General features: G+C 38.9%; 1 protein-coding gene across 1 annotated transcript in view; it reads left to right on the plus strand.

Moving 5' to 3' along the window:
* Window positions 1-14,887, plus strand: part of LOC115019241 (seizure protein 6-like) — a 102,629-nt gene that overhangs the window by 82,530 nt on the left and 5,212 nt on the right. The window contains 4 exon segments of the mRNA XM_029448702.1: window positions 943-1,111; window positions 1,638-1,804; window positions 1,889-2,083; window positions 3,697-3,835. Coding sequence (XP_029304562.1) covers window positions 943-1,111; window positions 1,638-1,804; window positions 1,889-2,083; window positions 3,697-3,835 — 670 coding nt within the window.

Genomic DNA, 14,887 nt, shown 5'->3' on the forward strand with positions numbered 1-14,887 from the left:
GGAGTGTTAGAACTTTAAAAAAAAAAAAAGGTTTTCCCTTTATTTGTATTAATAGTGTATTATGTTTTAAACTGCTCTGCCCTGCACACAGAAACGCAAAACAAAAAGCCACAAGTGTTTTCATTCATACTATCAGTGTGTAGTTGGTGCATTGTGGGCTTATTTAAATGATGGTTTGTGTGTACTGTATTGTTGCAAGAGCTGTATATTGTTTTGTGGTTAGTGTGTATTGTTTTACATAAACAGCCTATGGTTTCAAAGATGGAGCCTAAGCAATCAGAAATAAATGTAAATATAATTCAATTTGTCCATATGTTTTACAAGAAATGTTCTCAAATCAATATCCTTTAGAAACAGACAGAAGCAGCTTTTACAATTAAAATATGCACATTTAACTCAACTTAAACATTGGAGGTTTATTGTAAGTCATCTTCAGTTTTCCACTAGAATCCAGATGATTTTGATTAACGAAGCCTTTCACTAGGTTGTCTCCTACTGCGTTGATTAGTTACACTCACAGGCCAAATTAATGTGTTTGCATGTGATTAGCAGCACAGGGAGCTAGTTTTTGGAGACGGGTGCAAAACAAGGCCATTGGACCTGGCTGCCTTAATTAGAACTGGGCTGCATGACTATCCTTCTCCTGCTGGTAAATACTCATGCCAGTTCGAGCCTCCAGTTCTCCCTGCCTGCCTGCAGCTGCTCTAAACTGATAGTGTTACTGCTGCTGTTTTGCTGTTCTCTTTACAAGTCCATCACACAATCACACACTCTGAGACCCAGGTGAGCCGCCTAGTGTAGTCCCGCCACAGTCCACTGGATATTGCAATCAATGCTCAGACGGGGACTTTTCTCCAAAATCCCCCTACCACAGTAGGTGTCATTACTTTTCTCATCTAGTCCCTGTAACTCTTTGTCTTCTCTCTCTTTCTTCTCATATAGCATCGTGTGGGGGAATGATAAAAAATGCCACCTATGGTCGAATCGTCTCTCCTGGTTTCCCTGGCAACTACAGCAACAATCTGACGTGCCACTGGGTCCTGGAGGCCCCCGAAGGCCAGCGGCTTCACATACACTTTGAGAAGGTGGCTCTGGCAGAGGATGATGACAGGTGGTGTATGCAGACTGCTAAAAAAATAATAATATTCACACGTTGAGAATGAGCGCGTACAGTGTTAATGTTTGTGTCTTAAGCTAATAGATGGGGGCAAGCTTTAAACTCATTTTCTGAATAACCGCATGCCTGTGAATAGACCAATGGCTATAAATAACCAAAATCTTTAGGGAGCGACAGATGAATTTGAAAGGACCTTTTATCATTATAATCCTTTAACAGTGTTCTATCAAGCGGATGAATTGAAGGGACTACAGAGGGTAGTGAGAGGTAGGAAACAGCAATCGCATTACATTTTTCGTCAGTAACTACTGATCCACATGGCTATCGTCACACATGACCATTCACCTCATTACCAAGTGGTGGAGAATGTTATCTCAAAGTTATTACAGCCACAACTGGAACAGTGAGCAGCTCTTGGATAGCTTGTAACTTCTTTTGCTTTGTGCTTCTCTTACCTTTCAAGGCTCACTTCTATTTCAAACTGTTTTTTTCCCCTTCTCTGCATGTTTGTGTTTTTTAGACTGCTGATTAAAAATGGCAACAACATAGACTCTCCCCCCGTGTACGACTCCTACGAGGTTGAGTATTTGCCCAATGAGGGTGTGCTCAGTACTGGACGTTACTTGTTTGTAGAGTTCACCACAGACGGGACATTGACCTCCACTGGTGCAGCCATCAGATACGAAGGCAGGTAGATCATGCAGTTTGCTAATAGTAACCGGTACCTTGTCATTTATATTTGATGCAATGTATTTTTCTGTTTGTCCACAGCTTTTGCGAAAGGCATGTGCTATGAGCCCTTTGTGAAGTACGGCAACTTCAGCGGCAGTGACTCCACCTACAGTGTGGGTGCAGTGGTTGAATTCTCATGTGACCCTGGCTACACGCTGGAGCAGGGCTCCGTAGTGATTGAGTGCGTGGACGCACAAAACCCGCAGTGGAATGAGACCGAGCCGGCTTGTCGGGGTGGGTCAACAGATTGCATCTACTTGAGTAATTGTGCGATATAAGAAATATTTTCAAAGATGTGCTTCCACTGGAGCAGATACGACTGACCTGAAGACCCACAGCATTCATTGTCTGCTTGATTAGTGCAGGAGCTAGTGAAGTATTTTTTATTCAAATATTAAAGACTGGGAGTTAACTATGTATTCATAAGCTGCTTTGCTCTGATCCATGATAAATTTCCTCTTAAAATTGTAACAATGATTTACTTTGATATGTGTGCTGGCAGGGCAGACTTGAGAAGTGCTTTAGATTAAAAAGACTAACAATAGATGGCCTAAGATGAACATCACCACACTACACATATGCATCATACTAAATAGCTACCCCTGAGCATTTTCCCTTCTCCTTTCTTTCTCTCTCTCTTGACTGCACACACACACACACACACAAACACACACACACACACTAACACACACACACACACACACAAACACACACACACACACACACACACTCACACGCACACACTCAGGTCGACATGCTGACCTCACTCTCGTTCTTTGTTGCCTGCATGGCTGTTCTGCCACACAGGGAAATTGAAAAGCTCTCCTGTAAAGCCAGATATGAGAAAATTAAATTTCTGCTCCTGTGGGTCATGGTCATCAAGCGGTTTGGTGGTAGTATGCAGTTTTACAAGGTTCACATCAAGGAGCCTGCACACTCGATTTCAGCTGTGTTTCATCAAGCTTGAAGACCATGGTTCCATCCTTTGAAGTCATATTCATGTATCAACATATTTAAAAAATGTATAACACTTTGATACCCATGTCTATAATGCAATATAAACCTACTTATAATGCGTTATGATCTGCTTATAGCACTGTATAATTATAGCTATACACTATAACCGTCATATATTCATAATGCTTTATGATAATAATCATAACACATTATGTATATTTTATAACGACTTATAAAGTCAAGCTCTCATAATACTTCATAAATGCTGGTTACTCACTGACATTTATTTTTGCAAGGATCAAAGTGTATTATGTTTGGAGTTGTAATGCATTACAATATGTTTTATAATGCATTATAATTGAAAGTTATAATGCATTATAAAGGGATTAAGGGTCATTTTTTGCTTTTAGTAATGAGTATCATTAAATCTATGCAAGAACACACAAAACATTGTAAAATATATTTTTAAAGAAAACCACTTACAGTAACTTACATTATAACACACAACAGTGATTAAAAGACTATTAATACATTGTGAAAAAGTATCATTGAGTAATTATGAAGTATTATTATACTTGACCATATCATTATAAAATGTTTTATATGTGTTGTGATTATAGTTATAAAGCAATATGAATGAGTGCTAATAACTACATTAATACAGTGCTATAAGCAGATTATAAGCATCATAAGTATGTTTATAATGCATTCAGGACATGGCCGTCAGAGAAAGTGCTAGTTTAAGTTTCTATACATTACAAATGGTACGATTTGACGTTTACTTTGCTTTCCAATTTATGTTAGATTTCATTATAATCAAAATGTTCTGTGTCTTGAAATCCGTGACCATTTGTTTCCCAGTGTCAACCTGAGCTGTTTGTGTGTTGCAGCTGTGTGCAGCGGAGAGATCACAGACTCTGCCGGTGTGGTCCTGTCTCCTAATTGGCCTGAGGCCTATGACAAGGGTCAGGACTGCATCTGGGGTATTCATGTGGAAGAGGACAAGAGGATCATGCTTGACATCCAAGTGTAAGAGACTGCACTCAGTTGTAAAGCTAAAATTCACACAGGGAGGTCAGAGAGGAGGTCAGATTGACCTCGAGATTTTAAACACATCTCAGGACACAAACTCACACACGCTTAATTTCTTTCTCATCTATTCTCTCACTTATACACACACACACTATACAACACACACACATGGAGAACTGTTTCTGTGGTTGCGCTCACTAATTAGATTTCTTTTTTTCATCCACTACATTAAGAATTCTGTGTAGCTTCCAGCTCGCTCTCTGACCAGATTAGCCAGTAAGCCTCCCTGCTCCCACTTCCCTGGTGTGTGTCTCAGAGTTGGCTTTGAAATGAATATGCTCTGGCAGTGAACTACTCTGAGCCACTTATACAGCCCTCCCAACTACAATTCAACACACATGCACACAGAAGTCAAAATAGACAAAGACACACTCGTTTCTCCTTCACCTACCACTCTTACGGTACATGAATGTCCCTTCGACCACACACAACCCTTCTTTCTAATCCAAGTTATTGCTCTGAAATGAAGTAGAAATGATCACATTCCATTCTTTTCTTCATGTTACACTAAATGTTTCTTTAAAAGCAAAACTATCCAAGTGTGTGCATGAGAATCTGTACCTTTGTCTGCTTATCTTATATGGATTCATCTGTTTGCCTTGTTGCGAGTGATTCTCAGAATATTTAAACGAACATGCATCCTGTAGGAAGCACAAAAACTACAACATAAGTGATTTGTGTTATTGCCTGAAGCACTTAAACACAAGAGCAGAGAGGTTAAAATTAAACCAGTGGGAATACTGCCTGAGGTCTGGGAAAAATAGAGTCACCGACAAATCAAAACAGAGGCTATTGTTAGCTATTGGCCATGGTGGTCATCTCTGCGTGCAGGCATTTGTACCCTTCAGTATTTAGGTTTGTTTTTCCAATTTCATAATTCATTCATTCGTGCTGTATACATATTTCTGAACAGTTTAATTATGACATGGGGTCTGGATGCTGTGCAGATAGATTGAAATCCACAATAGGAGACCACCTAGAGAAAGCAAAAAATATTATTATTGTTGTTATTATTTTTATTATAATATAATATTTTAATTATTATATTGCATTTCCTAGTTACTTTGAAAAGTAAAAAAAAAAAAAAGGTAAACTTTTTTTAAATAACATATTTGTTTGTGCACAAGAGCAATATGTGTAAAATATTTGTTTTTAAGATGAATAAATAAATAAAAACAAATAAGCTAATTGGCATACAACAAAAAGTCATATGCTGTGCCATCTTTGTAGAACTGGACCCAGTCTGTGCCTTGGTGCAACAATGTTCTTGTGGTAAATTGATAATCTTGGTGTTTTTTCTACAAACTACTGCTTACTTGTAAAAAAAAAAAACACACCAGAAAATAAAGTATTTCCTGTCACTTTAATCGGGAGGGCAGACGCTGCACTACCCTCAGTGATCAGAGAGAAGTGCTCACAGTCCACAACAATTACTGTACATTACTGACCGTGTTTTCTATGAAAACATAATACTAAAGTAGTATATACTACATTTCTAAAGAAATTCTAAAAAAACAAAAAACATTGGAATAACATTAGATTTATAATATTGACAACAGATCATTCCATTGCATGACAATATCCAGTCATTCTTCTCGATAAATTAAAAAGAAAACTAAAATATTCTGATTAAAAATAGCTCCAGGGACCCGCTTACAGCTGTGGCATAGAGTCAACAGAGGGTTTGGTGGAAGTGTGGATGGTTTCTGTATGGGCTCAGCTTATATTTTGCTGCACGATGTGCAATATGCCACAAACATTCAGGCTTACAGGCACTAAGATATGAGCCATCCCTCAAATAAGATTCGCAGATCAAAGGGAATAATAGCATCAGAGGATACCAATAATACACAACATCTAAATACCACACAGGGGCTTGTGTGTGACCCGGCCTGTTCTTTAGTTGGAGATTAAGACTCAATGATTAATGTCTGATGTTGAAAGTCAACCAGTGCACCGAGGGGAATAAAGATCAGAGAGGATTTATTTTCTCTCCTATACAGAAGTAAACAAGTTTGATTTGAGGTAAACTGATTTTCATTCAGAGATCTCTTTTTAAATTGTACCTGTTTTAATCCCAAACCACATGAGGCTGCTTGCTGCAAATTAATGGTGCTGTGGCCAGCTCTGGTTTATCTCCAAGGTTGGTCATGCATGGCCTTCATGGCAGTAGAAACCCACAGCTTGTGTGGTCCCTGCAGACCCTTCCATTACCCTCATGTCTGTTCCACTCATCTTGAGAATAGGATTCGCAAAGGCTAGGTCAACACGGAATTTGTGTGTTTCTGTACACGCGTGTTGAAGTGACAAAAGGTTCTTGTTGATATGAGCTGTCTCGTTATAAGGGTGGGCACACACTTTTCCATATTAACGAGAATGTTTTCTGTATTATCATTCATCACTGTGCCTGTGCTGGCAATTACAGTGGAGCAGTGTGCATAATGAGGACTGATTAATTAATTTAGGCCAAACAGGAGGGCTGGCTCTTTGCTAATTAGCATGGAGCATGGCTCCAGCATGAGCAGGAGACAAGAGGTTACAGCTGATATCCCCCACCTGTTGAACACATGGTAAAATATTCACATGCAGATTTTTAGCATTCAGAGTAGTGTTTCTAGAAATGTGTTACACATTTCAACACATTGAGTAAAGTCTGTTTACAGTGGTCATTCTTTGGTCAGTTTACTGAGCAGGATCAGAGATGTTTTACATCGGTCATACTGTATTTATGTCGCCCTCTTGTTGAGACTCCGAGCATTACAAGCCATTGCAAGTCTACTTGTCCAAGATTAGGTGCCTGGGAAATAAGAGAGAACCTTTTTTTAGACTAGCAAAACTAATCAAATGTCAAATACGTGTAGGAATGGATTTAGAAAGTTGCCTTTTGAAAGTAGTGACATTAAAAGCAATTTCCCTTCTGTTAGAGTTACTAGATATTATTTGGGTTCTTCAGACTTGACTTGAGTTGACTTGACTTGACAGGTCAGTAAAGGTGACAAAATGCCTAAAGGCTTGTACAAAACACAGCTGTCATCTCTCCATCTGCAGAATTGAGCTAGTGTCATTGGTATGCAGAGGAGCTATCAGGAATTCTATAAAAGTCGTTTTTCGAAACACACCTCTGGAACTCAAGTCACGTCGATGAAGGAGAAATTTTATCATATAGGACAACTCTTAAGTTCTGCCTTGAAATTGTTTTGAAGTAAGATCAGTGCATCCCTTCCTGGAAGCATTGACCATGTTAAAAACAAGTTTTACTCTCTCACACTTCACCACCAGTAGTTTGAGCTCACATTAGTCATTGTTTTTAAGGTTCTGTCCAATCACAGACAAGACTCAAAGTAATTCAGGTAGTGATTTATTTTTTAAAGTTGGATGAGTTGTGCCAATATTGTTTTTAATTGCCTTACTGGTTGCCTATGCTCTTATGTACCGCAACATACAGAAGAAGAGTGACTGTCACATAAGCTGCATTTCAATTTATTTGTCTTCCAGAATAAACATAAAGTAGACACAAAAAGTATTGCTGGGGTTAAAACTGCAGTACCCTGACTGTAGTTTGATAAATAATAACATTACTCTGAAATGGAAACACATTGGAGAAAGGTTGCAACTATTTCTTGAGAAGATTATCAGTTTGCAACACAGGACAGGAAGTGACCGTTTTCCTGTCTGGAGGGGAAACCATTAAAGAAGCCATGTGGGATGACATTTGGGTTGAGTGATTGCCAGGTTGTTACAGAGAAGGCAGCTGAGCGACCCAGAGTGACTCCCCACACCACAGAGTGCTGTGTAAATCTGGACTAAAGGCACTTTGGCATTCTTTTGTGTTGTCACCATTTTGAAAGCACTTCAGGCAGACAGTGGAGAGGATGGATTGGGTCAGTTGGAACATTTTAAACCAAGGTTGACTGCAGCATTGTTGATGAGTTAGAGTGACCGAGGAGACTATTTAGATACGCAGAAAGGAGGAAAGGTTACAAGGTTGTGAAGTTGGCAAGCGTACGGTTTGCCGATGCTGTCGACTATACAGCTGATGTTTTCGGACATGGCTGTGGTGTTGGCCTTGCACCTTGATGTCAGTTGTGAATTAACTGCTACAGATGTACGTTTTTTGCCAAGGGGCACAAGTGCCTTAAACTTGCATTCTCTATAATATCCAGCTGAGGGTGACTCCACTGGCTTCAAAACTATGTCAGATTGTATAGAAGTCTATGAGAAAATGTCCCTACTTATCACACTCGCGATTGTCCCATTCACACCTGACTTCTGAAAGTTAATATAGTGCAAACGCATGTTTGTGGTGTACAGTTGTAGGTTAGCAGCAATGCTATTAAGCTCTCATCACTATACCAAATTAGTGAAACATGCTAAAGAATACGGGTTGTGTCGTTGATAAGATACACCAATGTGTAGGAGAGCAGAATGACTTAAAGTAAGAGTAGTGAAGAAATTAATCCATGTGAAAACCCTCCTGGAGAATGACTCAATCTGTATGTAGAAACAATCACACTGCATAAGATTGTTAACTGAGTCTGCCACATTCCTCCTTCTGGGTTGTCTAAATGCAGGGAGACCTTTGGGAGGAGATAAGGTGAAATACAGTGCAGTGATAACAAGGATAGCCTTGTTGACATCAGCAGCGTATGGAGGATAGAGCTTGAATAGAAGTGAAGTGTGAGATGTGTAGATAGAAAAAAATGCAAACAATTTGGATGTGGCATTTCTCTGTGGACTTCCCACCATGTTTCAATGTAACATCTTGTGTGGCCCCACTACTCCTACTGCTAATTGAACAACATCAGTGTCTGTCATTCCATGCAGCGACTAAGTAGTGTGCAGGCTGCATCTTATCCATGGAGTTTAAAAAATATATGTTCATATTAATTTTATTATTATTCCAACATCACATGAATGCAGCACAAATGCACCATCTCACAATGTTAACCAAAGAGAAACATGGCGTGTGTATCTGACCCGTGAGTTGGATCTGCTCCAAAATGTAATGGCTTCTCCCTTGGCCAATGTTTCACACTTCCACCAAGTTTCATAAAAATCAGTCTGGTAGTTTTCCGTAATGAGCCTATAGTTTAAATAATCAGTTTATTCCGTTGATTTCCTTCTACTTTTATACTTTAACAAATATATTTTTAACATGCACCACTTACATGAATGCATGCAGCGTTTTCATGGCTGTTCAGAAATGGAAACTGGCATTGTTATTCCTGTCACTTTTACCACCGTCGCTGATTGTTGGAGAACCTGGAGGTGTAAATTGTCCCTATAGCTGTCCAACTAAACAGTGGGAGTATTGTCACTCATCACCTCATTTCACTGCCATTCATTCAGCTGGCATCTATTATTTGTGTATGTTAGGAGAAGCTGAAATTCAGTTTTGGCTTTGACTTTTTATTTCAGCTCCAGCACATTGCACAAGCAGACAGTGGAATCCAGTCAATCTGGTTATGTTTTTGTCTTAAATATTTGCTTTGCTAGCCTCATCTAGTGTTCAATGAATAAACACCTTGTGGCTCCAATTATATAAATTGTTGGTTAGTGATGATAATCAACATGTAATTGGTAGGATTTGTTTCTAGTCTGGTTGAATACAGATGAAGTGGGTGCACTTTATTTGCATGCTTGTTTCTACTCAGCAGTTATGTGTAGATTGTGTGGGGGAGGTTGTGAATAAGAGATCGGGGAGAGGTAAACAGACTTGGGTCATTTGTTTCCTTCCACAGTCATAAAACGTGTCAATCACAGACAAAATGGCCCCATCAAAGGCTTCCATTACTGTTTTTGTTCCAATGTTATGTTCAGAGGATAAGTCTCATGGGTTCTGAGAATGCCAGAAAAGAGCCTTAATCTTGTAAGCTTTTCAATTCGATTCTGTGCATCAGTATTTCAGCACACGGTGCGGTGAAGCGAGGAGGAAAGAAGAGCCAGCTTTAAATGACATATACATATAGTGTGTTAGACAGGCGATTCAAATCAGTGAGCTCGCAGGGCAATCAACATGAACATAGAGATAGAGTTCTTAGACACATTATTCATTAGGCAAGAAAGCTCACGTAGCTAAGTACTTTAGTAACTGACAAACACAAAAAAAGAAAAAGAAAGAATGAATGTATAGAAAGTATAATTCTTGTTACTTTGTGGGTTCAATACCAAGCAATACCATGTGCTCTCATTATCTCAGAGGACAATAGTAACAAACATTTGAGTCTTTTTGCAATTTAGCTTAAGAAACATTTTGCATGTGAATTTGTTTTTGACAGATTATACAGTGATTATACAGTGATGGGGACACATTATTGTATTTTGTTGCAGACTCAGCACTTTTATTAATATATATATATATATATATATATATATATATATATATATATATATATATATATATATATATATATATATATAAATATATATATATATGCACCCAAATGTTTGTGCTCTTTGCTATATTTATATTTTCCCATCTCTTTAAGGGCTTTTTAGAACAACTCTTTGTTCATTTAAAATGTCTGTGTTGCTGGGATGCATGTTTGTATTATCCTGCTGATTTATTTAAAATTATGCATTGCATGCATTATTTTATACTTGGTGATTTTCACCCCATAATTTTTTTTTATTTTGTTTGATTGAAGGCTTAAAACTCCATTTCTATCTGCTCAGATTAATCTGAGAATAGCAATATGTCTCAGAATGTGACCTAAACTATTTGCATACAAAACTATCTGCATACAAGTTCATACAAACATTTGTCTTAAAAATAATTACAACTGAATATCACATGACATGAGAGCAAGGACATTGCTGTGTACACTTTTTGAGTTCTAGTAGATTAATTAAAAAGAGAGATAAATACAGAGAAAAAGACAATGACGCATGGTTTGAGAACAAGGTGTGATCACAACAGGAGCTGAGGAAGGAGCTTGAAATGTGACTTTCAGGCATTGCAACTTTCAATTTGCATTAATGCAAATTGTGCAAATAGAAAAGAGAAAAGCTGGGGGGGATTGTTATCTGTTACCATTTTGGGAAAACACTGCTTTCCTGAAAATAGTTTGATCGGTTGCTTGATCATGCACAGCAAATAGAGGTGGAGAGCTTATAAAGGGTGCAGGTGATTCATAGATGCAAACGCAGTGCTCCTACCTATGATGTGCATGGAGAATGGCATTGTACCATTATTACTGTTAAGTTCTGTTCAACACATCTTGTGAATAACAGAAAACAATCATACAGCCAATCTGCCCTCCCATTTTGACTCCAGCCTTAAAGATATAATATGTAAAGATGTTCACATTAAAATGTCTAAAAACAATTAGACCTATGTTATATATTTTGTTGAGGTGTGTACTTACATTATACACTACAATGTTTCCAATCATTTTCAAACCTAGAAAGATCCGTAATTTTAATCAAAGTAATGGTCCCTTTCATTTTCGTCGCCTGAAATGACGTAATTTCCCCTTTGTGCATGCGTCAGCATTGTGGATGTTTGTCAGAAAATGTCATAAATTGACTTTTTATCTAGTTTTAACTATATATTTAATTATATATTTGAACCAGATCAAAGATTTTAGTCACCGGACGTCTGGATCTTAAGAGATCAGAGAAACAAGCTGAGCAAATGTCAGCGGCAGCCGAACAGCGTGGAAAAAACATAGGATTTTAATGTAACACTGCTTTATTCAGTGGTTTTACCGGGTTTAATACATGGAATCGGAGTTTTGGACTTCCGGTGGAATCGCAATGCATGCTGGTGTGGCAAGCCTAGAAAAGTGAGCACCAACTCTACAAGAGCCGCCATATTGGATTTCTTCTCTACGTGTTTACATTGTATTTAGCTTATTCTTCAAGCGTGTTGTAAACAAACCTACTACTCTACAATGAGTTCTGAACTCCTTTCTTATGATGAGGTTCAGATGTGGAAAGTCGAAGCCTTGAAAGTATTTTAAAGCGGAATTTAAAGGTTTCAGGAACAAAACTCGAGCTTATTGCCAGGGTGTTTGCTGCATCACAGATGGGCATAGAGGAGCAACCAACAGCTAACGAAAGAATTTCACAGAAAAAGAAAAGACTAAGCTTTTGGTTATGCCGAGTGGCGTTTCAGTGCCTGATCTCTTGACATTGCAGGATGGCTGGGTCAATGAAAACAACAGCATGACTTCTTGGCCGCCGATATACCTCAGCGATATAACATTATTTTTAATGTCTGACCACCCAGGGAACGATGTCGAGTTTCATAAACGAACTTTGAACGAATACAAAGAAGGCAAAGCATTTAGACTGTTTGATTCTGGCTGGTTGAAACATATATCTTTCAATCCTCTCGCAGATTCTGAGTATTGCTTTTTGAAAGCAAAATGTACTCATTCAATGAAAGTTTCCCATACGCCACATTGGGCATGGATCTGCGCAGTCAAGAAAACTGCCGATATCATAAATGCTTATTGCGGTTGTGTTGCAGGGTAAGCTATTATAAATATATACCTAACTTGTGTTTGTTAATTATTATTATTATATATATATATAGTAGGCGCTTTCTTTTTTGATGATTTGGGGTTTGACACATACCCCAGGTCAAGTTTTCCTTGCATGAAATGCTCAGTGCAAATCCGCGAAGATTTCTTGGGCTCCCAAGACTTCCCATTGTAATCCTGTCTCTTTACGGCTTTGGTCCATGCTAGCCTTCTATCATTGTTCTTTAGTGCTGTTGGAAATGGAAATAGTTCGAACGGGGGCTTGCAGTTGCAATTTTTCATCAAACGAGTGCAATCGTGAAGCTCACAATGAGATTCTGCCCATATATTTAGCTTTTTCGCTACTATTTGAACATCCTTTCACCACACAGTTTCGGTGTCCAAATCCCATAACTAGAAGAGCGATGATTACACACTAAAAACTAGTCAAATACAATGTAAACACGCTTGAAGAATAAGCTAAATACAATGTAAACACGTAGAGAAGAAATCCAATATGGCGGCCGTTGTAGAGTTGGTGCTCACTTTTCTACGCCCGCCACACCAGCATGCATTGCGATTCCACCAGAAGTCCGAAACTCCGATTCCATGTATAACAGGGTACCTTTGTTTGGAGAGGAGGACACCCCTAGAGACCCCCTAGTGGCAGAAAAAGGTATACATATTGTGCATTTTACGCACATAACAAGCAACTAGTTTGCCCTGCTCATATATCAGCAGGGAACGACAACTTTTGTGGCTTATCGTATTTATTTTCTCTATTCTCCTTCCCCAGTGTGTGAATAAATGTCAGGGTTTTCTAATGCTCAATAAACGAGGCAAGGACATATGAATCTCCATATGGAAAAGGTTAATGCATTCTTAAGTTAATGACAGCAGAGGTTTTGTCTAACTGAGGCTTAGCTGCCTCATATTCAATTTAATATAAGCCTTATAGCTAACATTAAGATATTTAGATTGTTTACTGGATATGTATTTACTTATCCAAGGCCTTAAGTCCTCATTATTTTTTTTAAATCCTGGTCATGCATTGTAGCTTTTTTTGTATAGCTTTAGTGACCTAAAGGATAATATTATATTAAGTTCATATATTTGCAGATACACACTTTTGTACATATTCATGAGACCAATGTGAGGGAGTGAAGAGCGATACATCATGAATTTTTTAGTGTTTACTTCACATCAGATCCATCCAATATAAACAGAATTAATATTTCCCAAGTACTGCTGACAACGCTGTATGTCAGCTTTTGCTTTCAACAGCCGAGATAGATGCCAGTCACTTAACTGTTGAAGCTCTGAGCAAAATAAACATAACAAATAATGTACTAAAATGAAAACCTTCATTCATATCATTCCCTACGTTCACATAACGTAGACAATAACGTTTTACACATAACAGTGTGAACACCTCAAATCACATGGAATCTGATATTTTCAATTCTGATTTGGGTCAACACGACCTCAGTCTGTCGTTTCTCTCATCCGTCACTCTAGATCAGGTTTGCCCACACTTTGTTGGCTTGTGAGCTACTGAGCTACTTTCAAAATGACCAGGTCCAAATGATCTACCTGTATTAAAAAAAAATGCTGCGACGGGAGGGGGGGGGGGGTGTTGCTGTCTGCGGTTCGTGTGACGGGGGGGGACAGGGGGGGTGACGGGGGTCAGCTGGTGCGTAGTTCTCTCCTTTCCTCCGCTCTGTCTCTGACTGGAGGTGTGTGCACACGTGTGTGTGTGTAGGAGCGAAACAGAGGGGAGGTGGGAATGTGAATGCCAAGGCAAGAAAAAAACTAAAAACTTGAATTTCGCGGGGGCATATATATATATTTTTTAACGGTGCGCGATCTACCCGCACTAACCTCGCCATCGACCTTTTGGGCACCCCTGCTCTAGATCAACATTTGTCACGATTCTGCGCTGGCAGGAGTCACTCGGTGACAAGCATCTTCTTCTCCTCATCCTCGTTATCATCTGCTCATGAATTAGTTGGCTTCCACTTCACATCAACTTATAAAGGAAACCTTAAACACTGAACTCAGTGGCCTCTGTGTTTACATCCGTAAATACAGTGGCGTGCCGTGCATTTCACACCTAGGCCTTCAGTGATGTCCTACACAGTCCTACCTGAATTATTCCACCTCTTAATACCATCATTATGACGCCATGGCTCTAGAAACTATACATTTAGACAGAAACGCAGTACAACGTTGCATCACCTTAACATAGTCAAGTACAACAGAGTTATATTAATATTTACAAACATTTAGTTGTAAATAGCAGGCATTCCCAGCAGTACAATGTGCAGTGCCTCTCGGAGGCTGTGAGCCGGGGGTACCGCTCGTAGTTAGTGATTTGAAAGTGGCGGACAAACCCAGCCAAGGCCGTTCTCTTCTCACGATGTCTATCTTTTCTTGAAAAGTTTGTCTGGAAAATGGCATTGTAATTATATCTGCGACCAAATCGATCTCTTCTCCTCCTTCAGCCATTGTGGGTTGAAAA

The sequence above is a fragment of the Cottoperca gobio genome, chromosome 14 (genome assembly GCF_900634415.1).
Source record: "Cottoperca gobio chromosome 14, fCotGob3.1, whole genome shotgun sequence".
Classification (NCBI taxonomy): domain Eukaryota; kingdom Metazoa; phylum Chordata; class Actinopteri; order Perciformes; family Bovichtidae; genus Cottoperca; species Cottoperca gobio.